This window comes from Podarcis bocagei, assembly GCF_964188305.1.
Source record: "Podarcis bocagei genome assembly, chromosome: 3".
NCBI lineage: Eukaryota > Metazoa > Chordata > Lepidosauria > Squamata > Lacertidae > Podarcis > Podarcis bocagei.
Window position 1 is genome coordinate 70,081,184 of NC_138127.1, and position 27,892 is coordinate 70,109,075.

The 27,892-nt window shown below is 47.3% G+C and overlaps 1 protein-coding gene across 3 annotated transcripts; it reads right to left on the minus strand.

Moving 5' to 3' along the window:
- Positions 1 to 1,906: 1,906 nt before the first annotated feature.
- DLK2 (delta like non-canonical Notch ligand 2) lies at positions 1,907 to 26,853 on the minus strand. 3 transcript variants are annotated; one of them, XM_081187586.1, is made up of 6 exons: positions 26,443 to 26,853; positions 21,026 to 21,127; positions 13,018 to 13,081; positions 6,807 to 6,937; positions 5,706 to 5,850; positions 1,907 to 5,266 (listed from the first exon to the last, which is right to left on the minus strand). In XM_081187586.1, the coding sequence occupies exons 1-6, from the start codon at positions 26,516 to 26,518 to the stop codon at positions 4,498 to 4,500; spliced, it is 1,287 nt and encodes a 428-aa protein (XP_081043712.1). In that variant the 5' UTR covers positions 26,519 to 26,853; the 3' UTR covers positions 1,907 to 4,497. The 3 variants fall into 3 exon arrangements, with proteins under 3 accessions (XP_081043712.1, XP_081043714.1, XP_081043713.1); XM_081187588.1 differs by having other exon boundaries at positions 26,450 to 26,475; XM_081187587.1 differs by lacking the exon at positions 26,443 to 26,853 and adding an exon at positions 26,026 to 26,417.
- Between the last annotated feature and the right edge of the window lie 1,039 nt (positions 26,854 to 27,892).

Consider the following 27,892-nt stretch of genomic DNA (forward strand, 5'->3'; position numbering starts at 1 on the left):
CCGCCAGCTGTTTTTCTTCCCTTCTCCAGTCTCACTTTCTTATATGCCACTTCCTATGCTTGGAACAATCTCCCTTTGTCTGCTCCTTAACTTTGTACATTTCCCCTCAAATCCCAATTTCAGAAAGACTTGTTCTCAGCCTCCATAGGAAAGCCGCTTCTTACATGCTTTCAGAGCAAAAGTAAGGACATTAGTACTGGGTGCAGATTGCAGCACCTTTGCTCAGGACCTCAGCTAGGGGCGAGGATAGTGTTAAGCAGCTTTTTAGTAAAACCTGCAAGGATGAGCTTGAAAGCACAGAGGCAATAACTGGTGAAGTCTCAAAAAACCTGGGGAAGGGAGGGCAGGATTCCTAGGATGGATGACACTGCCTGATACAGCTTCTTTGCCTGTCCCACATCTAACAGAAGGAAAATAAAGCATGCAAAAAGGTTGAGGTAATTTTGCAGGGTATGGACAGGTTACAGAAACCAGCTTTCTCTTGAAGCAGTTTCAACTTCACCGTGTTACTTGATGCAATTCTCACTTGCAGCACTTCCGGGCTGTTGGTATTTCCAGGTGGGATTCAACCACATACTGGCAAATTCAGGTTGCACAGCTAGAGTTGACGTGGAGGTCTTGCACAACTATTTTCCCCAAAGGCTGGACTTTTTGCTGGACTTTTTGCGATATGGAAAGTGACAGGGGAATAGACTAGAAAATATGAGACAACATCTGCTTTGATGCTGTGTCTTCTGACCTCCTTACAAACAAATCAGAAGGAATGCTCAATAAGCTGGCTGTCTGGGAGTGCTTTTGGTCATTCCCAAGCTTTTACGGTACTTTTCCCAGTGTGTGCAGTGGGATCGCTGTCTCCAGCATTTTAGCGCCACCCACTCAAAATGAAAGGGGGGCTTTTAAGCATTTAGGAATGCTGAAAACACAAGGTGTTTCATTTTTAAGAGAATGGCATGCAAGTTTGGTTATGTACAATGGAACTTCATGGTAAACATGACTCTAAATCATTTGCCCATATATGTGCAGAGAAACCCCCCCCCCCGAAGATCTAGGTGTATAGATTGTTGCAATACGTCCCTAATTATTACAATTCTATAATTATAAAATTGTGTAATCTTAGGTTATATAATCTGAGAAGGGGCGTGGCTGTGACTATCATGAAGGGACCCCACCTTTCTGAATTTGCTGCTCATGAGTAGGCGGCTTGGTCCACAGGGCCTGAATAGCTGCTCTCCCCTCTGAATGAACCAAGCCCAGGCAGCACCAGGCAGCTGTTCATTCCGTACCATTTGTAACTGGGATCTTTCCTCGCTGCTCTCTTTGCCATCTACACTGAGACATGAAAGCTGTGTTGCATTTGAGCAGTTAGGGGAGGAGGAGTACACAGTTTCGCATTCTGCATTTAAGTCATGCTTCATACTGGATAGTTTTGGGTAGGTCACTCTATTTCCCTGCTTAACCTACAGCACATGATGGAGATAGTTGGTTAAAAATAATAATTCTAAAGCACGTTGTACATGGAAAAGTGTAGTGGAAATTACTCCTCTCCCAGATGCATATGGTTTTTAGTACTCTTATCTTCTTGGTTGGATCGCCTCCTCCCTCCAGACCTTTTAGAGCAGTTCAAAATGGCAGTACATTCTTGAATTCAGGACATAATAGATTTTCAAGCACTTGTTACCCCTCTGTAGGGATTTTGGAATTCTTTTGCAAGGGAGGTCACCCTCTTTCTCTTAGGGCTGACAGTGAGCCAAAGACGATAGCAATTCTGGCAGGTCAGGACCTGTGGTTAGAGGGTAACCATTGTGGTTTGGAGATGGGCCCAGTGGTACGTGATGGGACAAGGCATGGAATGACATCATCCAAGAGAGGGGAAGTCTATGGAGGGAAGCAGGAAGGTACGGGTTCATATACTCAATTTCCTGAATTTATTTTATAAAGTTACAACCATTCATCAACTGTGTATTACAAAAATAATATTTATGGTGAAATCCCCCCTTTTTTTGCTTTACTCAAGTTGCATTTCCAGACATGTAACCTATAGCTCCTTGACCATGAAACTAGGGTGCTCATGTATTCTTATTTTGGGGTCAGAGGGGAAAGAACAATGGAAGTCAATGAGGAAAACCTGATGGTGTACCTAAGCCACAGCCTCAGGGACGACCCTGACAGAGAGACCACTGTCTCTGACATACCTGAAGTGGAACTGGCCCTATTGAATGGGGTGCACTTTGCCACTGAAGGTAAGGGAACTGTTTACCATACCTCCGTCTGACTCAGTTGTGTTACTTATTAAAACAGGAGATTTGAAGGCTGAGCTGAAAACAGGGGTGGGAATAAAAGTTCTATAATCATTTTTATGCCTCTCAAAGAGCACCTGCCATTTTGGGGGGATTTTAAAAACAAACGAACTAGGGAGTGTTCCCTCAAAAGGGAGCAGAAACGTTTAAGGCAGCAGGAGGAACAGGTCCCTGTTGCCTTGGCAACCAGACTGGTATCTGTCGTGACTATGAAGCGGCATTACCCCCAGTCTGAAGCCCAACCCTGGGTCGAAATGTTATTCTGCTTACTGATCCCACCTGTGACCTCTGTTTGTTGGTATTCTGCGCAAGGGACTGTGTGCATACAGTTTGATGCAAATAGACTCTGAATGTGCAGTTTGTACCTTCCATTTCTGTAGGGCACAGATTGTGTGTTGTGATCCTATAAATGCTGGATCTGTATGTACACAGGTTCTCTGCAGAAGTTCAGAAGGCGGAAGTCAGAGGCGGGAGTTGGAGGCAGGCCAACAGAGCACCCCAAGCACCCCTCTCCAGATGAGCATCTCTACCTACACAAACATAAGGGTGCATCGAGATGAGAGCAACAGTGTGTATAGACACCACCTGCATTTTTACGGGCACCAAGCACATGCACCCAAGTAGAGACAGTGTCTATACAGACTATCTTGTCCTCCAGCAAATGGGTCTTTGAATGAGTTTTCCAACCCTTTTCCAAATGTGTGTACAGTGGTACCTCGGGTTACATACGCTTCAGGTTACACATGCCGCTAACCAGAAATAGTGCTTCAGGTTAAGAACTTTGCTTCAAGATAATAACAGAAATCGGGCTCCGGCGGCGCAGCAGCAGCAGGAGGCCCATTAGCTAAAGTGGTGCTTCAGGTTAAGAACAGTTTCAGGTTAAGAACGGACCTCCGGAACGAATTAAGTACTTAACCCGAGGTACCACTGTACTGCCTTCATTGCTGTCACTATGTAGCCAAATATGAATTGTTTTATGAGATCACCCACCGCCTTTACCTCCACTTAGGGAAGGAGAATAACAGAACCTTTGCATGCAAAAGATCTCAGGCTCCATCCTCACCAACTTCAGGAAGGGCTGAGAAAGACCCCCAATTTGAAACCCTGAAGAGCTGTTGCCAGTCAGTGCAGACACTACCAGGCTTGATGGACCAATGTTTTGGGATACATCCTTGGAAGTATACTTTTTTGCCTTAAGGCATCAGTATGGTTCAACATGTGCTACTGAAAAGTGCTATCATGGTTGCTTCTGGTTCACTCCCAAGTTTGATCTCTCACAGACATCAGGCCTTGGAATCAGGATTGCTAGGCCTCATATTTCCAGCTTCATACACAGCCATTTCTTTTCCGGCAAGTGAAGAGTCTCAGGCCAACAATCTGAGACTGAGAAGGGGAAGTTGGCTTGGTGCTTGCTTTTGACCCTTCCTGACACCAGAGCTGAGAAAATGAGGGAGTACGATGTGTGAAATCAGGGTCTGAATAAACCTTTCAGGGAGGAGGGGAAGAGAAGGGTTTTGTTTTAGAGGTTCCATACATTTGCAGCCAGATCAAGACCGGACATAGTACAGGGCACAATGGGCAAGACAATGATCTAGAATGGTCAATGTAGGCAGCAAAGTGGCTCATGGCACCACAAGGTCCTTAGGAAAACAGACTGAAAGGCCTCTAGGCAGAATGGGGGTCCCATATCACCTGTGCTAGAGGGTGGTGGGGCATACACAGAGCTGTTCCTGGGGCCCCTTGAGTAAACAGACAGGCCATAGGATACCTCCAATGACTCTGACCAAGAGTTACCAGATGCTTAAGGGCTTAGCCAAATACTACAACCTGTCCTGGCATGCTTAGCCTCATTCTAGCAACTCCCTTGGAGCGCTTGTGGGATGACATCCACCTATCTTGCTTGCTGTTTCCAGCCCTGGCTTTATCGTGACCCAGCACTTCCTTGGCTGCCCTTAAGACGTTGCTGCCACCAAGCCCGTGGCTTTAAGCTGCATGCATTCAAGGACTCCGCTTTCAAGCAAAGGCTCTGCTGCCTCGTGGACATCCTCTTCCCTGGCGATGCACGGCCTTGAGTTCGATCAGAGCCCGCGGTGCTTTGGAGGCGGACAGCCAGAGCATCCCCCTGGACGCTGCTCGGAGAATTCCTCGACTCATCTGGTGGGTGTACAGAGGTCAGCCAGGCTCCGACTCAGGGGGGTCCTTACAGCTCAGTCGTTTTCCTGGGTTCTATCAAGACCGTACTCAACATGCCCACTTGGCACTCTTGGTCCTGGAGTTTCCTTGCAGACTGCGAGGGGCTTTGGCACCTCCGGCGCCCCCTCTGCCAGTTCTTCAGCAGCACCAACACAGTTACCAAGACTAGGAGGGCCGTGAGCAGCCCAAACACCAGCACTAAAATCAGCTGCGACTGACTCAGCCCCGAGTCCTGCTGAGTCACCACCTCTTTCACGGAGATCAACAGCCCTCCCCCGTTTGATTTCTCACTGTAGGTAGTGACCCGCTTCCCAGTCACCACAACCCGGACGGACTCAGACTGTGTTGTCCAAGGGTTGCTGCTGGCCGTGCTTCTCACGACGTCGTTGCCGTGCCCCTTGGGATCAGGGTGAAACGCGGTGACCCACGTCGGCTCGGGAGCAAGGAGCTCACAGGTCTTGCCGACAAAGCCCTCGGGACACAGGCAATCGAAATCGTTGACGCGGTCGTAGCACTTTGCCCCGTTTCTGCACGGCTGGCTGGCGCAGTCGTCAACGTTGATGCTGCAGAAACGCCCTTCAAAGCCAGTGGGGCATTGGCAGGAGAAGCGGTTGATTCCATCGAGGCAGGTGGCACCGTTGGCACAGGGACGCATCAGGCAATCGTCGACGTCAATCTCGCAGTGGGTGCCAATGAATCCTGCCAGGCACTTGCAGGTGTAGTTGTTAGCAAAGCCGTTCTGGTCCAGGCACTCTCCGCCATTCTTACAAGGGGACCTGAAAGGAGAGAATGGGGACCGATCACAACACCCATATGGGCCGTCCTACATTTTATTCATCTGTTTAAATACCCCTTAACCGTTAGCATTTCTAATAACAGTTATTATTTTATTATTTTTACCCCACCCATCTGACTGGGTTGCCCCAGCCGCTCTGAGTGGCTTCTAAGTGCACGTAAAAGGTGCATGCAAAAATAAGCCACACAGGAAAAAATAACAACAAAAAGTTGTCATAAAACTGAACGTTGCCTTGAAATCCTTGTTCGTGAAATGGTGCGTTTTAAAGCCTTTTACGGCTGATCCTATACGCGTTCACTCAGAGGTAAGCCCTACTGAGCTTAATGGGACTTACTCCTAGGCAAAGGACTGGAGCCTTTAAAAGGTTTTGCTCCTTGCGCCTGCCTTTCCTCCCATCTATTTCTGCTAGGATCTCTCACCCTGCCTTATCACATGGCCCCGTCTTCAGCTCACAGTTCTTTCCATGGAATCCTTCAAGGCACAGGCAAGAATATTCCCCATCTCGGTCGTAGACGCACTGGGCTCCATTCTGGCACGGGGTCTGGTGCTCACAGACATGCACGTCTGAAAGAGATGGGGGGAAAGAGGAGGACGAGGAGGAGAAAATGCAGGTCAAAAGTACTCAGGGCTGGTTTTTCATGTCAGACACCCACACCCACACATAAAAGTTCTCTCTTTTTTAAATTTACTGTGATACTGGAGGCTGTACAAAGAAAAGGTGGCCAGCTAGCACAGCATCCTCCTTCCCAGTGTCCAACCAGATGTCCCCTGCTCTTCAGAGGCACGAGGCCACTGATTCTGAAGGTGGAAGTGGGCTCCTGTATTGGAGCAGAAGAAGCCGCCTTACTTGCTCCCAGCCCAGCACTGCATACAGTTGTACCTTGGATCCCGAATGCCTTGGTACTTAGACGCTTTGGCTCCTGAACACTGCAAACCCAGAAGTGAGTGTTCTGGTTTGTGAACATTCTTTGGAACCCAAACATCCAATGGGGCTTCCGATTGGCTGCAGGAGGTTCCTGCAGCAAAGCAAAAGCCGCGCTTCGGTTTCCGAACGTTTTGGAAGTCGAAAAGACTTCCAGAACGGATTCCGCTCGACTTCCAAAGTATTCTGACTAGCAGTGGTTCCCCAAGGCCTTAGGACAACTTCATGTAGCTGGGAAGTATTGGAGTCAATAGCAAAAGTAGTTGTTTTCTCCAGGGAGGCCTCAAAGCAGAAAATGGGAAGACGGCCGAATTACTGCTGCTAATAAGGCTGTGTGGTTCTTCTGTTAAAGCTGAATTGCTGTTGTTTGGAAATGGCATCATTTGTCGGTAGTGAATGTGTTGTGTATGCAGAGGACCCGAGTTTCAGCCTTTCAAGGCAGCGGCAGCAGCAGAAGCTATTGTCTGAAACTCTGGAGAACAGGTACCAGCCCATGTGTTCTGGCTTGGTATAAGGCAGCTTCCCAATAAGCTTCCTTTCCCTGTCGCCCCGACTCTCCTCAATAAGTCCCCACCCTGTTCCAAGTGGAGTGACGCACCTTTCTTGCACAGCTTGCCAGCCCAGCCACTTTGGCAGATGCATTGCCAGGGTTGGTGGCACGTCCCATGCTTGCAGCCTGGCATCCTCACACACTGTTCACAGTATTCCCCTTCCCAGCCTTTGTCACACCTGCAGAAGGAAAACCAGAAAGTCAGAGCAGGAGAACGTCACCGCAGGCACCACGCAAAGGCACTAACAAAGCCATGTGCAGTAAACATCGCAAGGCATTAGACTGGCGTTTCATAGTCATGGGACTCAGCTGCATTAGTCAAAAAACGTTTTGAATGCGTTATAACATGCAACACCAGATGGTGCCAGAGAGCAAAAAAAATTCTATGTGATTTTTACACAGTGTATTTTTTTGTCTGAGTGGTTGTTATAATGATTTAATTTCTGACTTATTTATAGCAGTCCCCCCGCCCCGTGTGTAGATCCACCAATGGTCTCTGTTCCTGGTGATGGGTGGAGGCAGGATCCAGGATCCTTTTCGGTCTCAATGGCATGATAGGAAGAAGTACCTTGCACAAGAATGTGAGGGGAATTCATGAAGGAAGCAGCAGCAGCAGGATAGAGCCAAGGGTGAGGCAAAATGGAGGCACTTTGGGCAGGAGGCAAGAGGAGGGGTGGGGCTTATGAGTACCACAAGTTTTGGTGAAGAGCGTCAACCAGCCAAGAATGCCGCCTGTCTAATGATTGCCTGGGGACAGTGAGAAAATTATCTCTATTTTAAGAAATGTGTGGGTGGACACAGCAGAGGAATCTCCAGCTTTGGTATTTGCCTTGGGGGTTTGCCATAGGTCAGGAGGGACAATCTGAGCTGTACACCAGCGTGAGGTCCAGCACCGAGGGCCTTCTGGCAGTTCCCTCACTGCGAGAAGCCAAGTTACAGGGAACCAGGCAGAGGGCCTTTTCAGTAGTGGCACCCGCCCTGTGGAACACCCTCCCACCAGATGTCAAAGAGAACAACTACCAGGCTTTTAGAAGACATCTGAAGGCAGCCCTGTTTCGGGAAGCTTTTAATGTTTGATGTATTATAGTATTTTAATATTCTTTTGGAAGCCGCCCAGAGTGGCTGGGGAAGCCCAGCCAGATGGGCGGGGTATAAATAATAAATTATTATTATTATTATTATTATTATTATTATTATTATTATTATTATTACACCTGATGTGCAAGGTCGGCAGGAAACTCTGCTTTCACCACTGTTTCTTTTCCATCCCAGTAACACCTGAATTGTTTTCAGAGAGAATAGGAATGGGCCGGTGCCAAACCTTAAGGCTGCAGTCCAGGAGAGTAGGGAACGTGGTGCCCTTAAGATGTTGCTGGACTACAACTCCCATCATCCCTGTCCACTGGCCATGCTGGCTTGAACTGATGGGAGTTGGAGTCCAGCAACTTTCGAAGGCATCACATTGTCCACCCCTGCTATACACCCTTACTCAGGAGTGCATCGCCCTGTTTTTGAGTAAACCTGCCTAAGATTGGGCTGCTGGCAATGGCATATCGCAGGCTACTTTTTCTTTGTGAAATTAAGCAAATGCACACATATCAAGCACCTTTCTCCCCATATTTTAAAGTATATTGAGAAAATATTGGAAGATAAAACCAAAATGGAAGGATGTACCAAGACATGACTCACGGGCAAGCCTTGTTCACCACACTTATAACTAGACTATAATAATTTATTATGTATACCCCACCCATCTGGCTGGGTTTGCCCAGTGCTGAAGCTTACCAAAGATCAAGCAGTGATACACGGGATTCATACTACGCTCATGCCTCTCTGTTCCTTGCAACTAATTAGATGCAAGTCCTGTGTTTACTCTGCAATCAGTGAGTCAGTGCCAAAAAGACTGAGCCCAGGTTTGGTGGGCGTAGTTTCTTTTTCGCGCCATACCTGTGGGTGGGGATTTTGCTCCTCTGCGCCTCCCCTACAGAGCTCTTCTCTTTTAATGGCAGAGAAATGCACGGCTGCACATTCCTGCCACTCTGAGGGAGGGAGTGGTGCAGAGGCACAAACTCAGGCTGCCCATTTGCACAGCTGCAAAAAAGGAATCACTGAAACGAGACGTATACCCTTCACAAACCACAAACCAAGTGGGGGAAATGCAGCATTAAAAAATGGCATCTGCTTTGTATTAAAAAACCCCACCTTGGGTGTGCCGAAGGGATAAAAATCAGAAAACATAAAGTCCAGGGTGAGGCCCCCACACAAAAAACCCAACTTGATCTACACAGGACAACTCTGTTGACCAATGGAAAGATCGACGCCTGCCCCCATCCTTCAGTTGCAGTGAAGAAAGATGCCCTTCTTAGATGAGGTACATCTTGAACTACACAATCACAGGCTTTTTCTATCAGTCCTGGGTCTCTGGTGTCTTCAGGGTGGGGCAGGGGTGGGCTGACTTCAATCTCTTTTTGGTCTACCTTAAAAAACATGTATATAACATAGAAACCCCTTCATCAGCCAATGTGTGTTAAATTGCATAGCACAAGTCCGTGCCTAGTATCTATTAACAGCCACGATACAACTGGTCTGTGATCCTGAGTATGTGCTCTTGTCAAAGAATGTAAGAAATGACTTTGCTGGGGCCACCTATGGCACCAATCCCAACAGCCAGCGAACACTGGATAAAATTGGCCGGTAGACCACAAAGGGGGCACTTTGCACAAACGTCATCTCCTGAGCATGTGAGGGAACTTGCTCACACTGCTCACACTTCTCCTTCTAGACCCCTAACAGGTACCTTGCCTCAGGGGACCATGTTCAAACACCCAACCTCCTCTCCAACAATTGAGGGAGAGAGCATTCTGAACAGGTAAGCGAGAGAAAGAGGGACACGTCTTATAATGCAGAAATGAGGAACCTATAGCCTTCCAGATGTTGTTGGACTGCAACTTACATCCTCTCTGACAACTGGCTACTGGCTGGGGCTGATGGGAGTTGGTATCCAACAGCATCTGGAAAGATCTGGGAGGTTGCCTAGCCCTAAAGAGCACCTGTGCTTGATGGGAGTCGATAGTTGTCAGAATGTCAGGTGTGTTTCTGCATCCATTGCAGCTGCTTTGTAGGAACATAGCTCATATGCAAGGAGAAGAACAAACAGCCACCGCAAACACAGAGTTCTTTTACAACTCCCAAATGTCAATGGCTGGGGGGGGGGGGAGAGAGAGAGACTGAGGCATGAGCCCTGGCAGAGTCCTCAGATGGCACCATTCCCTATTTTCTCTCCCTCCCTCACCAACACCATGCATTTGCTGTGGTTTCCCCTTCCTTCATGGGCTGAGCATTTCATGAAGAGGCTGTTGCACCAACACAGCAGTGGCAAATTGCCAGCCCCAGCATAATGTGCATATAGGGTTGCTCTGTAAATGCCCCCCCCCCTTTTTTTTTGCTTTGAAAATTGTTGTATTAGTGACAGTGTGCCAGGACAAGACGGATGCAGTGTGGATGTGTTTCCTACTGCCAAATCCAGCGCTGGGTTGGAAAAGGAGGCCTACTCCAAGCATGCAACCCAGGGATGGCAACAGTACTGTATTACAACTGTAAAACTCTCAAAATAATGTCTGAAACTTATTGCGGTGTTGCAGCAAGTTATCTTACCCATGTTTCTTTTATACTGTTAAGCTGTTTTGTAGGAAATGAGCCCATTTGAAATCCTAGGATTTAGGAGGATCTAAAATAGAATCTATGCAAAAGCCTCTCCCGTCTTCAGCTGAAAACCCTGGTTTCCAGACAAGGCCTTTATTTAGGCAATTCAAAGTAAATTTAATAAAAGACAAAAACAGCCTAGCAGCTCAGGTATTTCCTAGCTGCAACTTCTAGCGATCAGCATGTGTTATCCGAAAGCTTGTGCAATGTTGGCTGGTAACACAGAACAGTCATATAAAATTATAAAACTTTTGAAATGCTATTATCCACCCATTCTGGGGAGTGTCGTATGTGGGGTGTTTTATTGCACTGTAAAATGCCATAAAAAACAATACAAAGCCTCAGTAGTGTAAGCAGGTGCTGAACGGGCAATGCCCTTTGACACTGCTCTTCAGCAGCTGTTTGAGGCTGCAGTATCCTATAGCAGGTTGACTGATCTCTCTGCCCAGATGCAAATAGATGGATTAAATAATCTGTTCTCCAGAGACCAAAAGAACAACCCATCGGATTAAGAAGGATGCTCACCATTCAAGGGAGATTTTTTGCAAAACAAGTCAACATCTACCCTAAAAATGGCTACCAAAACAAAGGACTGTAAATATTCCATTATTCTGGGTGGGCTAGAATTTGGATCCCTGAAAAATATCACTATTAATTAAATTTCAAAGTAAATTTCTAGCCCTCAAGTTTATAGAGAAAATCCATATGCAATTATCTGCAAAATTATCTGCTGCAATCTCTTTCAACTTGGATCTGTGCTTCCTCCTTGGCTCTCAGACATGACCCACACACTTCAGTGATACACAGTGGGTTCAAATCCCTCACACAAAGCACTCTCTTCCATTCACTGTAAAATGCTGTGAAAAAGACGAAGGTGGGGAAATAAACTCACTTTTCCCAGACTGAAAGCATGCAAATGAAACAAGATTATGCAAACCGAGCCCATGATTCAGATGTGTAAATAGCAACTTGCTTGGTTGTCTATGGTGAGTAAGAATTAGCTATGATTAACTAAACTAGAAAGGCTAGCAACAACAACAAAATTTTCTTTCACAAATGAACAGCATGGGTATATTTGGGCAACCATTCTAGTTTTTTGGAGGGGAGGGGCTTTCTTTAAATGAGAGCAAGCAACATTGGTTGATTTGTTCATAAGGCTAACATAAAGTGTGTTCATTGCATCCATTCAAGTTGCTTCAAATGTGACATTTTTCATAAATGGAAATAACATCCCTATTAGGAAAGTGTGATATATATGAAGAAACAATCTCTTTTGTTCATGAAGCAGACAACAGCTGCACACAGTGGCCATCTTATCTATGGACTGGTGGTGAGATAAACTTAAATATCCCACTTAACACAGGAAAATGTACATATGTTTTGGCATGCATGGAGATTTTTTTAATGTAGAAAAAAATGTTACCTATGAAGTGGACTTTTGGATGAAAAACCGGCAGGGCCAGACCTATAAGTAATGAAGCAGCTGCCTCAGGCAGCAGAGGCAGGAAGGTGGGGAGGAATGGCAGCATGGGGTTGGAGCAGGCCTGGCCCAAGACATTTTGACACCTGAGGCAAGCAACAAAATGGCGCCCACCCATCCAGGGGTGAGTGAAGATCTATATCAGGAACAAGAGGGGAGTAAAAATTTACATCGGGAACAAGGGGGGAGTGAAGATCTACACTGGGAACAAGGGAGGGAATAAAATCAACCTTAGATTAATTGGAATAATGAGGGAAATGAAGGTATGAATTTTTATAAAATATAAGAAACTGCAAAAGGGATGGGGGAGGAAGTCAAACTATAAATGCTTATTGGGGGAAAATTGGATTTGTATCTCTGTAAACCTGAAAAATAAAATTTATTTTAAAATAAAATAAACCTTACCTGATGGTTCAAGTGGGAATCAGAGGCCATGGTGGGGGGAGGGGGCAGCCTGCTTTGAAACACCAGGCGGGTGCAGAACCCAGATGACCCCAGAGGCCAGCCCCCACCATTTCCTCCCCAAAGGTAAGGGGAGACCAGCAGTACCTCATATTCACAAGAGGCCACTGTAGGGGTGGTGTGGGGGTGCTGCTGAGGAGGCAGCAGATTCGACCTCCAAGAAACATGCCACAGCTGTTGCAGCAGTGGCCGCATAAGCGGGCAACACATTCCTTAGAGGCTGCATCTGCTGTTCCTATGGATCCTGCTGCCTGAGGCAGTCACCTCCCCTTGCTTCATGGGTGGGCTGGCCCTGGTTGCAGAAAACATCTGTGTGTGCCACACAGCCAACTTTGCACCCTCTAGGCCAGCCTGCTGTCCTCAGGCATGGCTGTCGCAACACCGGTGTTGCAATAAAAACTAATGGCTAGTTCAGTCAGCTTCTATACACTGAACAGGAGGGGACACCATCTTGCCCTTTGTCGCACCAGGCAGCAAAATGTATTGGGCCAACTCTGAGAGTAGAAGCTTATAGGACACCACTTCTTGGGGTGGTTGGCACAAAATGTGCAGGGTTTGGAGTGACGCCGTGTTTGAGCAGCCCTCTCTTTTAACAGCACCCAAGTATGGCTTTACCTGCATTTGCCGTCCTCGTCACAGCTTCCATGAGCCAAGTTACAGTGGTCACTGCAGTCATCACCTGCAAGGCAAAGCAGAGAGCAGGATTTATTGCACCAGGAAGTCAGAACTCCAAGCTATGGCTAACTTATGTCAGCAGGAAAAGGCTGGTGAACCCATCACCAATTTGCCAGGTTGGGACAGAAGTGTGTAGAATCCCTTTTCCTTTCCAGCATATACTTATCCCAGTTGTGTATGACCTCTCCCTGTCATCTGTAATATCACAAGACCAGTTTCTAGTGCAATAAATGGAAACGTTTCTACCCATTTATTGCATGCCATTCATGCTGTCTTCCCTTAATCTTCAGAGTGTCGAAGTGCTGATTTTTCTTAGCTGTGGGAGGCTCCATATTTTGTAGCTGGGAACATATGCTGCTTGTTGTTCCCCTCCCCCTTAAATATATATTTTAGGGAAATTTTTAAATATGCAATCCACAGACTGAGATCAAGCTCAACGTTGCAATAATACAGAACAGAACTGCCCTTCCAGAGAACATCGCAACACAGATATAGGTCAGTGAACCATCAGGCAAGAGGATGCAAACGATAATAATTAAGCGCAAAAAAGAAATGAAGCAGAAGCAACAATCAACTTTCCAAATGAGCAACACACTGTTCCCCCCCCCCCTCAGGATGGATAGTGGACCATAGCTCATGTGGTAAGAGCACCTGCTTTCGATGTATCACAAGCTAAAAGGACCATGTAGGAGGAGATATGTGCCCAGAATCCTGTAGAGTCATTCCTGGTCCAGAAAAGAAATCAATACTGGGGAGATGGACCAGTGGCCTGACTCAGGGGAAGCTAGCTTCTTAGTTTCGAATGACATCTCTTTTTGGGGAGGAGGGGCTCATGCTACAGTAGTTGTCCTGTGGCAGCTGTACTTAATTGCATCCACCTTGCAAATACCACTGCTAAAAAATAAACATGTTATTTGCACGATTACTTTATTTATTTACTTATTGCATTTATTTACCACCTTTTCCTCTAAGATGGTGTACACAGTTCTCCTCCTCCCTATTTTATCCTCCCAACCTTCAGCTAAGATTCCTGCATTGCAGGGGGTTGGACTTAGATGAGCCTTGGGTGGCGGGTACATTCCAACTTTACAGTTCTACAACCCAGTGAGGCAGGTTAGGCTGAGATATGGCAACAGGCCCAAGGTCACCCATTGAACTTCACAGCTGAGTGGGGATTCGCACTCTGGTCTCCCAGGTCCTAGCACAGCACTCTAACCACTACACCACACTGGCTCTCTCTTCATGCTCCTGAATACCAGTTTGCAGGCTTCCCGCAGGCATCTGGCTGGCCGCTGCAGGAACAGGATGCTGGACTGGATTGGCCACCACCAGTACAGTGGTACCTCTGGATGTGAATGGGATCCGTTCCGGAGCCCCATTCGCATCCTGAAGCGAACGCAAACTGCGTCTGCACGGGTTGCAATTCGCCGCTTCTGTGCATGACATCATTTTGAGCGTCTGCGCATGCGCAAGCGGCGCAACCCGGAAGTAACGTGTTCCGTTACTTCCGGGTCGCCGCAGAGCGCAACCCGAAAACGCTCAACCTGAAGCAACTTCAGCCCGAGGTATGACTGTACTGCTATTGCCACTTCCTGGAGAAGGTCCTTCCCTCACAAACACACTTAAGGAGAGGATCTGTGTCCCCCAGCACTGCAATATCTTAAATTTTAAAACTTAACAAAGCAGTGGTGAAATTGACGTGTCTCCACCCTACACACAGAAAGACGCCTACCCTGAATGCAGAGAAGGCCAGTGGCCCATCTAACCCAGTCTCCTATTTTCACAGTGGCCAAGCCAAGGCCTATGGGGACCCCACAAGCAGAACCTGACCTCAAGAGTGCTCTCTCCTGCAGTTTCCAGCAAGGGGTATTCAGAAAGGTCACTGCCTCCAATCTACTTACTACGGCAAGTAGTCACCAATAGCCTTATCCTCCCCAAATCTGTCTGATTCTCTTTTAAAGCCACCCAAGATGGTGGCCATCATTGCCTCTTGTGGGAACAAGTTCCATAGTTTAACTTCCTTTTACCTGTCTTGAATCTTCCAACAACCAGCTTCAATGGATGTTCAGGAGTTCTGGTCTTATGAGGGAGGGAGAAAAATGTTTCTCTAGCCACTTTCTCTATGCCATGCTTAATTTTTATAAACTTCTACCATGTCTCCTCTCATTCACCTTTTCTCTAAACTGAAAAGGCCCAACTGCTACAACAACAACATAGTAGTAGTAGTAGTAGTAGTAGTAGTAGTAATAATAATAATAATAATAATAATAATAATAATAATAATAATAATAATAATTTTATTATTTATACCCCACACATCTGGCTGGGTTTCCCCAACCACTCTGGGCAGCTCCCAGCAGAACACTAAAAACAGAATAAAACTTCGAACATTAAAAACTTCCCTAAACAGGGCTGCCTTCAGATGTCTTCTAAAAGTCATCTTGACATCTGATGGGAGGGTGTTCCACAGGGCGGGTGCCACTACTGAGAAGGCCCTCTGCCTGGTTTCCTGTAACCTCACTTCTCGCAGTGAGGGAACCGCCAGAAGGCTCTCAGAGCTGGACCTCAATGTCTGGGCTGAACGATGGGGGTGGAGATGCTCCTTCAGGTATCCTGGGCCGAGGCCATTTAGGGCTTTAAAGGTCAGCACCAACACGTTGAATTGTGCTTGGAAACACACTGGGAGCCAATGAAGATCGTTTAGGACCGGTGTTGTATGGTCCTGGAGGCCACTCCCAGTCACCAGTCTAGCTGCCACATTCTGGATTAGCTGTAGTTTCCGAGTCACCTTCAAAGGTAGCCCCATGTAGATCACATTACAGAAGTCCAAGCGGGAGATAACTAGAGCATGCACCACTCTGGTGAGACAGTCTGTGGGCAGGTAGGGTCTCAGCCTGCGTACCAGATGGAGCTGGTACACAGTTGCCCTGGACACAGAATTGACCTGCGCCTCCATGGACATCTGTGAGTTCAAGCTTTCCTTACAAGGAGTTGCTCCATCCCCTTGACAATTTTGCTTGCCCTTTTCTGAACCGTTCCCAACTCTACAATATCATTTTTGATGTTTGATATTGTACAACAACCAAAGCTGTACACAGTATTCCAACTACACAGCATACCAGCATTGTGATATCAGCAGTTTTCGTCTTAATTCCGTTACTGATACCTAGCATGCAATTTGCCTTTCTCCCCACAGCTGCCGCAAAATACAACTGTTTGAGAAGAGTGGCAACTGAACTCTCAGGAGTAACTGAATGAGTTAATTGTGTTTTGCCTGCATTTTTATCTTCATATTATGCCTACTTCTTTTTAAAGTCTGTTGGTGTTATTGTATTTTCTTACGTATATTTTCTATTATTTAATGCAACCAGCTTGGATGGCTATTTAAAAATACATTAAGCAGTAAATAAATATCGTTAAATTAAAATTAATTAACTAATTAATTTCTGTTCATTTTGTTGAAAGAACGCTAGTATGGAAGCACTCCAAGTTTTAATCCAGTTTAAGATGCTGCTCTGATTAAGCACCGACAGTATGAATGAAGCTAAGCATAACAAATACTTTTATTAACTTCTAGCAAACAAAACAGCACGGATCAAGAGGAACTTATGGGGAATTCCCTTTGGATAGTACCCATTGTGCTGCTGTCAGCAAGACAATCTTGCACATCTCCACCATGACAATGCTGTTTTAGAAACGTTTAATTCATTCCCCACCCCTTACATTTTTGTGAAACAATACCTATCTACTCCTTCTTTGCCCTTTAAAGATAAAGTCCATTTCCCCCCATTGCCATTTCTATAACCACCACAGTACAGTACAGTTGCAGAATGAAGGCTGGCACTAACTGGTACCATCAGATCAAAGTGTGAAGCACAGGTTAAGGGCCACCTTTTGAAGTGAGCAAAGCAATACAAATCATCATCTAAAGCAGGAGTACCCAACTGGTGCCCTGCAGATGTTTTGGTCTACAGCTCCCATCATCCCTGACCACTGCCTGCACTGACTGGGGCCAATGGGAGGTGGGTTCCAACATGGTAGGCCGCCGGTTCCTCACCCCTGCATAGAATCACAGAATCATAGAGTTGGAACCCCCCTGCAATGCAGGAATAGGACCTCCCTGAATTCAATGCAACCTTCTCTCTGGTAAATATGCTTAAGTTTGCAGCCTTATCCCTTAGCAACCAGGCTCCCTTAGTGGTGCCCTCCTTTCCCCAAGCTTACATTTCTTGCTAAGAATGGCAACATCACAAGAGAGAATGACCCACGAAAAGTCTGTAATTGCTACAAGGAAGATTGCTGCCGATGCGGTAGCTGTTGCTGGTGGGAGATGTCAGGTCTAAGCTTGCAGTGCATGGCACAAGACTGACTAAAGCATCAATTTAAAGAAAGCCACAGCAAGGTGCAGGACACCTCCTGTTTTTCCAGCCTAAGGGGGAAAACATAATCTGAGGAAGGGGGACTAACACTGCTGTACTGGAACTCCTTGCTACCTTGAATGCACAGAGGGAGGAATAGATATACTCAAAGCAACTATAGCTGAGGAGCACTCTGGAAATTTGACTTGTAGGCCCCCAATATTTCCATTTCTCTGGCCCAGCACTTGAGATGAGCATCAGACCCTTTCCAAGGGATTGATTTCTCTTTATTTATTTAAATGTCTCCAAGGCTGTAACTGAGCTGTTTGTTCCCTGGTCCTGCCATCCCTCTCTCTCTCTCCCTCCCTCCCTTCTGGCACCTGAAGGCTCTGTTGCTTCTGCCTGCTAACTTTCACCCTCCTTTTTGTTCCTTCTGTCATGTGCCGTGCCGGAAACGACCAGGACCCAACGATCTTGTTCGATCGTGTGCACTCGCGAGCCTTATCCACTTACATTGGTTTTATACTACATTTTAATAAAATTAGCTGAAAAACGGCATTTTGTGTGTTTTTTTACGGGAAAAAAGCTCAACAACTTTTCTGTCCAGATTTTCACTGTTTGAAATATGGCAACCCTATACATAGGCCCCTCTCAGAGAACTACCGTTCCCAGAACTCCCAATGGAAAAGGAATGAGTTTAACCCAGTACAAGTCTCTGGTGTAGATACACCCATATTCCCAGGGCTAAACTTAACAATATGTTACATACCTGATGAAATGTGTTATGTACGGTCTCCTTAAAAAATAAAAATAAAAACAGCAGTTGTGGAGGACCAGATTGGTCCATGCCTATCTGGACTGTGGCATGAAGGATAGGGGAAATAAGTCTTTCCCCCAGTATAATTCTCGTAACTAAAATTGGCTCCCAGACCTTCTATTTGCCCTGGAAGGAAAGCAACTATCAGTGCAAATAGCATCTTCCCATGAAGGGCAAATAGCAGCTTGTATACATGTGTGGTTTTTGTTAGGAAAACAGGGGAGGGGGGAGTTTTGTTTTGTTTTTTAAGCACACACACATTTCCTCCATGCTATGGTCATAATTCAGATCAGGCCTTTGCAACAGCTTCTGTTTTACAACTTGTGAAGCAGATACACAATTGTGATCATACACTGAATATTGTATTGTCTAGTTTGGCCCCTGGGCATGGCTTGTACCAGGGATGTTTGAAGGCCTTTCACGGAATGTCCAGCAGGTGTCACTGCATGCCTAAAAACACCAAGGGGGGGGAAGTAATCGCACCTTGGGTCCAGGACAGCAGGGGCAAATGCCAGGGGACAAACGTATTAAGCTTTGGCACTTGGGCCAGTTCAATGTTGTACTAGTTGCATGTCACTCTCCCTTGCACTTTTCCTTCTGTCTTTTCAATGCAAAGCAGCCACAGTAAATCCCTAATCTGAGCAAAGAACAGAGGAAGAGCTGCTGGACTCTTTCCTATCTGACCGTTTCCCCACTGCAAGTGACGCTCCTGCTGCTTTTCTAACTACATGGAGGTAGTCACAGGTCACCTCCCCCTCTGGGTGGAAAACAGAGGGGGCAGCTTTGAACAGAATGATGGTTGTAGCGGGAAGGGTCAAGCAGCCCCTTCCCCAAGCCCCTTCCTCCACTCAGATCTGTTGCTTGCTAAGACTGCTTTGGATTTATCCAACAGACCATCTGGACACGAATAGGGGAATTCATGGAGCTAGGAACAGCATTTTCCTATTGTCTTTTTGGATACTTTATACAATTATTAGCAATTTCATTCAGTATCTCCTTCCTTAGAGGGTTTTAAGCAGAGACTGGATGACCATCTTTCATGGATGCTTTAAGTGAGATTCCTGTACTTGGGGTCCTTTACAATTCTATGAGTCTATGATCATACAAAAAAAAAAGTATGCCCCATTGCCAGTACAGTGGAACCTCGGGTTGTGAACGTGATCCGTGCAGGAGGCATGTTCACAACCCGCAGCATTTGCAACCCGCAACGTTGCGTCTGCGCATGCGCGGATTGCAATTTGGCGCTTCTGCTCATGCGCAAAGAGCAATTTAGCACTTCTGCGCATGCATGAGCACCGAAACTCGGAAGTAACCCGTTCTGGTACTTCCAGGGTCAGCGCAGTGCACAACCCGAAAATACAGAACATGAAGCATCTGTAACCTGAGGTACCACTGCATCACTGTAATCTATCTAAGGTAAAGGTAAAGGTACTCCTGCCCATACGGGCCAGTCTTGCCAGACTCTAGGGTTGTGTGCTCATCTCACTTTATAGGCCGGGAGCCAGCGCTGTCCGCAAACACTTCCGGGTCACGTGGCCAGCGTGACAAGCTGCATCTGGCGAGCCAGCACAGCACACGGAACGCCGTTTACCTTCCCGCTGGTAAGCGGTCCCTGTTTATCTACTTGCACCCGGAGGTGCTTTCGAACTGCTAGGTTGGCAGGCGCTGGGACTGAACGACGGGAGCGCACCCCGCCGTGAGGATTCGAACCGCCGACCATGTGATCAGCAAGTCCTAGGCGCTGAGGTTTTACCCGCAGCGCCACCCGCGTCCCTGTAATCTATCTAGTCTACGCTTAATCAAAGAAGGTCCATCTTGCTGGCAATCCAGATACCACTCTGGCTAAAACCTATGTGTTGGGGACGGGAGTTTCCTATGCTGCACTATCATCAGACCCAACTAGTACAGTACCATTTGTCTACCCAAACTCACACAGAAGCAGAGAGGGCACACACAGGCACAAACTTACCTCTAGCTCTGTTAATCTCATGCAAAGCTCAGTCTGCTACACAAGATGGGTCAACCAGCAATATTTTAATTTGCTCACAACCAGGGAAGAAGGCTAGACCATTCCTCTCCTTATATGTAATAACTAAGCTGTCTTCTACTGAGTCAGACCATTGGTCCATAGAGTTCAGCAGGGTCAACACATCAATGACAGAGCATTTGCTCTGCATGCAGGAAGGCCACGGGTTTAATTCCCATCATCTCCAGGGGGAAAGTCCTGATTTGCCACCCTAAAGAGCCACTGCCAAACAGTGCGGACAAAGCTAAGCTACATGGACCAATAGTCTGACTCAGTAGAAGGCAGTTTCTCTTTGTTCCAGGGTTTCAGACAAGAGTCTTTCCCAGCCATGAGTGGAGACATGAAAGATTAGACCTGGGACCTTTTGCATACAAAGGATGTGCTCTGCCACTGAGCTACAGCCCTTCCTGAAATAAGTAGCCGCATGTTACTCCCTGCAGGAAGCAATTTTCCTGTAGATAGGAATGTTCTCATAACCACCCTACCTTGTGGACCTTAGTTTGGTTCCCTCCTCTATAGCCTCTACAGGGCAACTAAGTGATGAAACCCACACACTCGAGTACTGTTTATGCTCATGTGTTTTTCCCTGGCACCTGAAGAAAGGGAGACCTCTTTGAACAAGAGGAATCATTCACAGGGAGTTAAATGGTGGTTTCTGCACACCGCTGCAGAATGAACCCTTTACCTTTCTGCTGTAGGAGACTTCATGCCCAGGTGGAACCAAAGGAACACTGAACTCATCCTCACCTTGTGTAAAATGGTGATGGGCCACCAGGATCCAAAGCAAGGACATGAGCTGAAGACAGAAGCTCCTGAGCATGGTCAGCGTGGCCCCACCGAGATAGTCACCTACAAGGGGATGAAGGCAAAGTCAGACCAGGATGTTGGCCCCTCCGCAGTGCTATCATGCAGCTCCAAAACACTATTATTGCTTATTCCAAAAATTATTTCTTTAAAACAAATGCCAGCTGCGTCAATGGTTCCCTTGGCTTGGAGGCTGAAAGCACGAGAGCAGTGGACTTTCTGAGTCTGCCCCCATGCAGTGAAAAAACAAAACACCTGTGTTTGTAGGACCCCCCTTTTTTTACCTTCACACTCCTATCGCCTCCCCCACAAAAAGAGAGAACACCCCTGAACCCGTACAACGTTGAGATCTCCCATCAAAGCATCCCAAGGATATTCCAAAGCACAGGCTATAATTTTGGAACGATATCGGCGTTGCGTTTCTTCTCAATGCAAACCTCTAGCTGTGCTGAGTTGTGCACTGATAACATGACATATGCTAATAGGATGAAAATTGCTGAACAAAAATAAAACAAAATTGCATGTCAGCCCAGAAGTAAGTCCCATTGAATTCAATGGGACCTGCTTCCAAGCGAAAAGAAAATAGGATTACAGCCTAAGTAATGATGCTCCTTCTTATTCTGTTAAGAATCAGGGGGGAAGGGAGAAAAGAGAATTAACTTCTCTGTCTTCGGCAGGTGGTTAATACAATCGGGAGTACTTTTGTGTGGGTTGAGGTCTAGAGGTGAGGATCGGAAGCTCACCAATCTGATGTTTAAAACACTGCTAAAAATTGATTTTTAGTTACAGCTCTTCCCATGTCCCTCTAGAACAACTCTTGGATGTTTCCATCTGTTATCAATCTCTCTGAAGCAGTATTGCTGCCATTTCTTAAGATGATAAGGTTTATGTACTGGATTATCACATTTGCATCCAACCCTATGAACATTTGGAGCTGCATTATGCTGTGTAAGATTATTGGTCTATATAACTATATAACTCAGCATTTATTTGGACTGATAGGGTATTTTTCATCATCTGATACCCATCCTGGGACTTGCTGGTGAAGATAAATATGCAATCCTTTTAACTGGAGATGTCAGGGGTTGAACTTTGGACTTCAATTTTTCCTGCATGCAGGGCATTTGCTGTATCACTTAGCTTCGGCTCCCACCTTCCACCAAAGAACTCCAAGCAGCATACAGGGGCAATTCTACTGTACCCTCACAGTAATCCTTGGGAGGTGGATTTTGCTGAGAGAAAGCTACTGCCCAGTCCCACCCTCTTGAAGGTATTGCTGCACTCAGGAGGACTGTTATAGGCAGGCACCATTTGGCCAGCATGTGTGAATCTTATGCTTTGCATTTTAAATAAAAGCTCTGGCGTCTGTTAATGGAAGAATATCAAACTTACTATCGTGTAAAAGCTTGTGGCCATTACAATATTGAAGGAAGTGTGAACAACTGACTGAGACATATGCTAGAAATCAGTTAGTAATCAGGAGGCCAGAGCAAACAGATTCTTAACGGGATCGTTTCATGCCTATCTACCTTATGGGCATAGAATTTGTTCACAATGTTCAGATATATGTGGCTAGCGGTACATTTGAGGCTATAAATCCAACCAAAAGAAATGTAGAAATGATCTGGTAAGAAATACAGACAGCGAAAATAATGTTTTTCTTCTTCTCCCAGCCAGGCACAAAAGGGAGAAACAGAAAAGACCTTCCTACTTCAAAGAGAGACCTCAATGAAATACAACATATTTGAAACACAGTAGTAAATGAATGAGGTCCTTGGGATAGAAGACAAAGTCTATCCAGCTGTCACATATTTACTCTTCTTCAAATGCCAGGGCACACCCACTGAGGGTTTATCTCCAGCATATCTATGTACACTAGAGAAATATTGGTTTAACAGTTATTACCTCTCCTTTGAGCACCCTGAGGCCTGCTGTTTTGAGAGTAAATGGCCAGGAGTCTCCAACAGAATATGCACTACTCTCATTAAGCTACAATTCCTAAGATTTCTTGGGACAACCTGAGCTTGTCAAACTGGCATAAAACTGATGTAAGATTGTAGCGTAGATCTTATACCCTGAGGTGACACCTAATAGCTCTATTGTGGGAGAATGACATCTGTGCCACATCTGCCAATGACACAGAATATGTTAGAAGGATATTTCGGGTGAGCTTTCAGATAAAGATTCTAGTCATGTTTGATTATTAAAAGCCTGTGTTATTTTTATTAGCCTGTACAGAATTCTGGTCATATTCTGCTTTGGGTAACTGTACTCTACTACTTCCCCCATATGCCAATTGTTGTTACAATTGGCCAGAAGATTCTCTTTCATTTCCTACCCTGAAGTATTGTGTTATGGGGGTGGTACTTTGTGCTGCCGAACAGCTGCTGCATATCAGAGGAGGGCAAAGTGATTCCTGTGAATCTTATAAAATAATTTATGGATTAAGGATGAACAGTTGGCAGCCAATTCCTCCTGAGCTGTTAGGACCCCAGCTGAATACCGCATGTCATTGAAAAGGTCATTTCTCTTTTCCATTCCCAATAAAATCTCCAAAGCAGAGATATGACCTCCTGGAGTTCAAGGCTACCCTAAAGCATTTTTTTCTAATTGTCCCCTCCCCCTAGATTTGTGTATTTACTCCTCAAGCAACAATTTCAATACCTTGAAGCATGCTGAAGTATCCTTCACAAAATGACTGGTGTCGCATAAGCAACTGCCATGGATTCTCAACATTACAAATTGATTCACTCCCTCCCTCTCAAGTAGTGGAGGGCTATTTGATCATAGCAGGGAGCAATGAGTTAACCGTTCCTGGGACAACAAATGGGATTCAGAATGTCTATATCGGTTTGCAAGTGGATGAGGCTTCCTTGGGTTAACTGGAGTGGAGGTCGCCAGATGGGTCTATAAGGTTTAGGGAAGATGACATCCTAGACTATGTAACTGCATGGAAGTCATAGGAAGGGGATAATCAGTGGACTGAGTAACAGAGTTACTAAATCAAGAGTTCACAGACAGAATCCTCCGATTACTGGTCTTCAGGTCAATAGGCAGGCAAACTGTGCTGCAAGGTCAAAAGGGTCTGTGGATTTTATCGGATTGGGCATATTTGGAGATAGGATGTTTGCTTTTCTGCTTTAGGCAGCCAACAGAAAATGCTGAAGAATTGCTACAGTAACAACCAACAGAGGCTCGGTCAAATGGATTATTGGAGGCAATGTACTGGGGAGGAAGCTATAAATTATCCCCAAATGTAGATGTTGCCTCCCTCCTCCAGAGCTTCCCACTGTTAGCCCCCAAACCTGTACCCCTAATTTCACGTGGGGCCAGCCATCTCTCCCTTAACAAGAAAAGGGGGAAATGCATTGCTCAACTGCAGACGGAAAATCTTTGTCAAGCAGCAAAGCTGTGAGGGGCTCATAGAGCATCTCGAGTACCATACAATGTATTTTTAGGTGCACATCTAAGAGTACACCTTAGATGTTTTAAAAGCACACCTAAGAAGGTTAACAGGTGAACCTCTCTGTCAAAAACGGCAGTTGTGCTAAGCAGCCATGACTGCCTGCAGCTCCTTGTGGCTTGTGCATCTGATGGCAAAGCCCAAGTTTTGCCCTGTCTCTGTGTAACCTGTGAAATGGCTCTCAATGAATCAGGGGCTGAAGAATGCTAGGGAGCAGTAGTGGCTGGCGCCCACTGAGATCAACAGAGCCAATGGCAACAGAGAGAGCCAATGACAGGCAAAGAGAGACAACTCACTCATTCTAGTTTTGTCCCGATCCCCCCTCCCCCTCCTCCCATCTGTGTCCTACAATGGCAGCACTAAAATTAAGGCGGAGGAAGCTGACAACCAGGGCCAGCCCTCAGAATGAATGAATTTAAGTGAGAAGGCAGGCAGGTGAGAGCAGCGCCCCGCTCACCTTGATGGACCAGCGTCCACTGGCTCACAATCAACACTATAGAGATGTTGCTGCTTTCTAGAACGTGTGGATACTTCGAGGGGCGATGCAAAAACATGCCTTTTTTGTTTTTTTGCATCAGCCCCTTGGGGCTGCGGAGGGAAAAGAACCTCGCTTATGGGGGGGTCTCCAAAAAGGCCTCCCGCCCCACGTGCTGGCCTGATGTCCCGAGTGCTGTGCATTTTGGCCCCTGCTGGCGGACCGGGCAGGTTGGGATCCCTACCATGTCGCTGCCCTACCATGGATTCCTAGCCCGGAGTGGGGTCGCCTCCCCGCCTCGGAGAGGTGAAGGAACCACTCCCGATCACTCCTCCCCGCGGCCCCACGTGCTCCCACCGTAGCTGCTACCACAACCACCGCCAGGCAGGAAGGCAGGCAGGCAGACATCCCTCCTGGCATCCTCTCGGCGAGGGCGCCCCCACCCCGAGGTAGGGCAAACCCTCCCTGCGCCCACATGGATCGCTGCCCCTTCCCAGCGCGGAGAGGCTTTTCCTCCCAGCCCAGCCCGCAGCGGCGCACATGCGGAGGGAGGATCCCGAAGCAGCCTCCATCCGATCACAGCCGCGGGAGCAAAAAAGAAAAAAGAAAAAGAAAGAAGGGGGAATCTGGGTACCGAGGAAGGGGGCAGCACCAGGGAGGCATTCCCATCTGCCATCTCTTCCATTTTCTCCTCTCCACCTCCACCCACACCCGTCGGGCCGCTGTTGCAGGCGCTCTCCTCGCCCGCGTGCTGTCGGATCCTCCCTCCCAAATCCACCTTCCCTGCCATTTCGGCAAAAAAACACACACACAACCAAACACCCCCAACCCTCTGCTGCTCCCCCCCATCCCCTGGGATCCCCTCCCCTCCCCATTCCTCTAGCTTTCCCCCAGCACACATCGCTCCCATTTTGGGCGCCGCCACCCCACTCCAAACACACACACACACACAGACACACGTATCATACATCTATCCACACGCGCGCAACTTCCCCTCGTCCTCACCTCGGCGCTCGCGTCGGCGGCTCTTTCCTTTCTCCCCTTAGGGGCGTGCCTGCCTGCCTGCCCCCCGCCCGCAGACTAGCGTGGGGATCGGCCAAGCGGGTCTGCCATGCCCTACGCTGCCCGGGCACCGGGGGTTCGGGAGGCGCGGCGGCCAAGCTGCCTGCTGGCCTCCCCGCTCCTCCTGCTGGCGCTGCAAGCGCTGCTGCTGCTGCTCCGCCTGCTGCAGCCGCCGCCGCCGCCGTGCACGCTCAGGCCGGCTGCCAGGGGCTGCGTGTGGCTACACATCCCTGCTCCCTCCCTGGGACATTCCGCCTCCCGCAGCCCGACTGCCGCGAAAGGAGCGAGGAGCCAGGAAGCCCAGGGCCCCCCGAACCGCAGGCGGACGCCCAGCCCCGCCGCCTGCCCAGCCCCGCTCACCTCTCACCTGCGACTCCTTCAGCCCAGACTCGGGGGAGGGAGCGGGGGGGGGAGAGGAGGAGAGACGCCTCTCCATGAACTACGAGCGGGATTGGCGCCTCCCCCCCACCCGGGCCAGGAGCTCCTTTCCCTCTTTCTCATCTCAGCGTGAATTGGCCGCGGGCTTGGGCCTAGGTGGCCCGACGGTAGGCCGCCCCACCAGCACCTCCAATGACTGCTTTGGCTGGGTCGGTGCCTTGCGTGGCTGGGAGGGGTGGGAGATCCTGGGGGGCAGCCTAGGTGCCGTCAGAGGCAACAGCCCAGGAACCCTGCAGAATGAGCAAGAGGGTGTCCCTCTTCCTCCCACTCCCCCCCAAAATGGCAGGATCTAGGTTTCAGAGTAAATGCCATTGGGAAGTTGTGTTGGAATATAACAGTTCAGAATCACTGCTCAGACCTGGGACAGGCACTGCCTCTAAGTCTAACCTACCTTACTGGGTTGTTGTGAGGAGGGGAGAACTTTGTAAGCTACTTTTGAGCACCTTGAAGGAAAATGTAGTGTATAAATGTTATAAATAAATACACATGTACGTACATGTTGTCATCCATAATGCTATTAAATCCGCAGTTTAAAGTTGCCTAGCTTCACAACAGGGTAGCATGGAGAGAGCCAAACCGTTTTTTGTCCTTTATAAACAAATCTATTTTTTGTTGTTGTTGAAACTGACAGGCATTTGTTTGCTGGCAAATAAAAAGGAACACAAGTCCACCCATAATCAGCTTGAAGAATTCATTGCCGTAGGATGTTTGCGATGCCAACTAGCATATATGGCTTTTTAGACAAAGATTAGAGGAAGGATAGGAGGACAGATCTGTTGGTCATGAGTAGCACAGACAGCCAAAAGTGCAGCTGGCGTTTAGTAGTAGATGGTGGATGTCAGCATCATGCCCTACTTGTAAACCGCACTGAGGTGTCTGCCTGCCAGCCACTGTTGGTAGATCTTTGCTTCTTCCAGTACACTGGTATTAGTTCGCCTGTCTTCTCAAGTGATGTGTAAAATTTTTCGGAGACACTGGAGGAAGGCACGCTTGGCAGATCCACACCGTGATCAACTCCCGCCCAGAAACCAATGTCCCCATTGTGGAAGGACATGTGGATCCAGAATTGGCCTTCACAGTCACTTACGGACCATGTTTATGGAAGACAATCTTACTCGGCTACGAGTAATCCGCCAAAGAAGAAGACTGTTGGTAGACAGCATGCTGCGCTAACATGAACCATTGGTCTGACAGCTTGTAAATCTCATGCTCTAAGCACCGGCAGAGAAAGTAGAACAATTTCCTACTCATCAAAAGATCTTACCTCACATAGCAGAGACATCCTAAATCTTTCAGCCAGGGGAGATGCCGTTCCGAATGGCGCAATAACCCAGAAAGCATCAGTAAACTTTATTAGCTATGGAATCAGAGT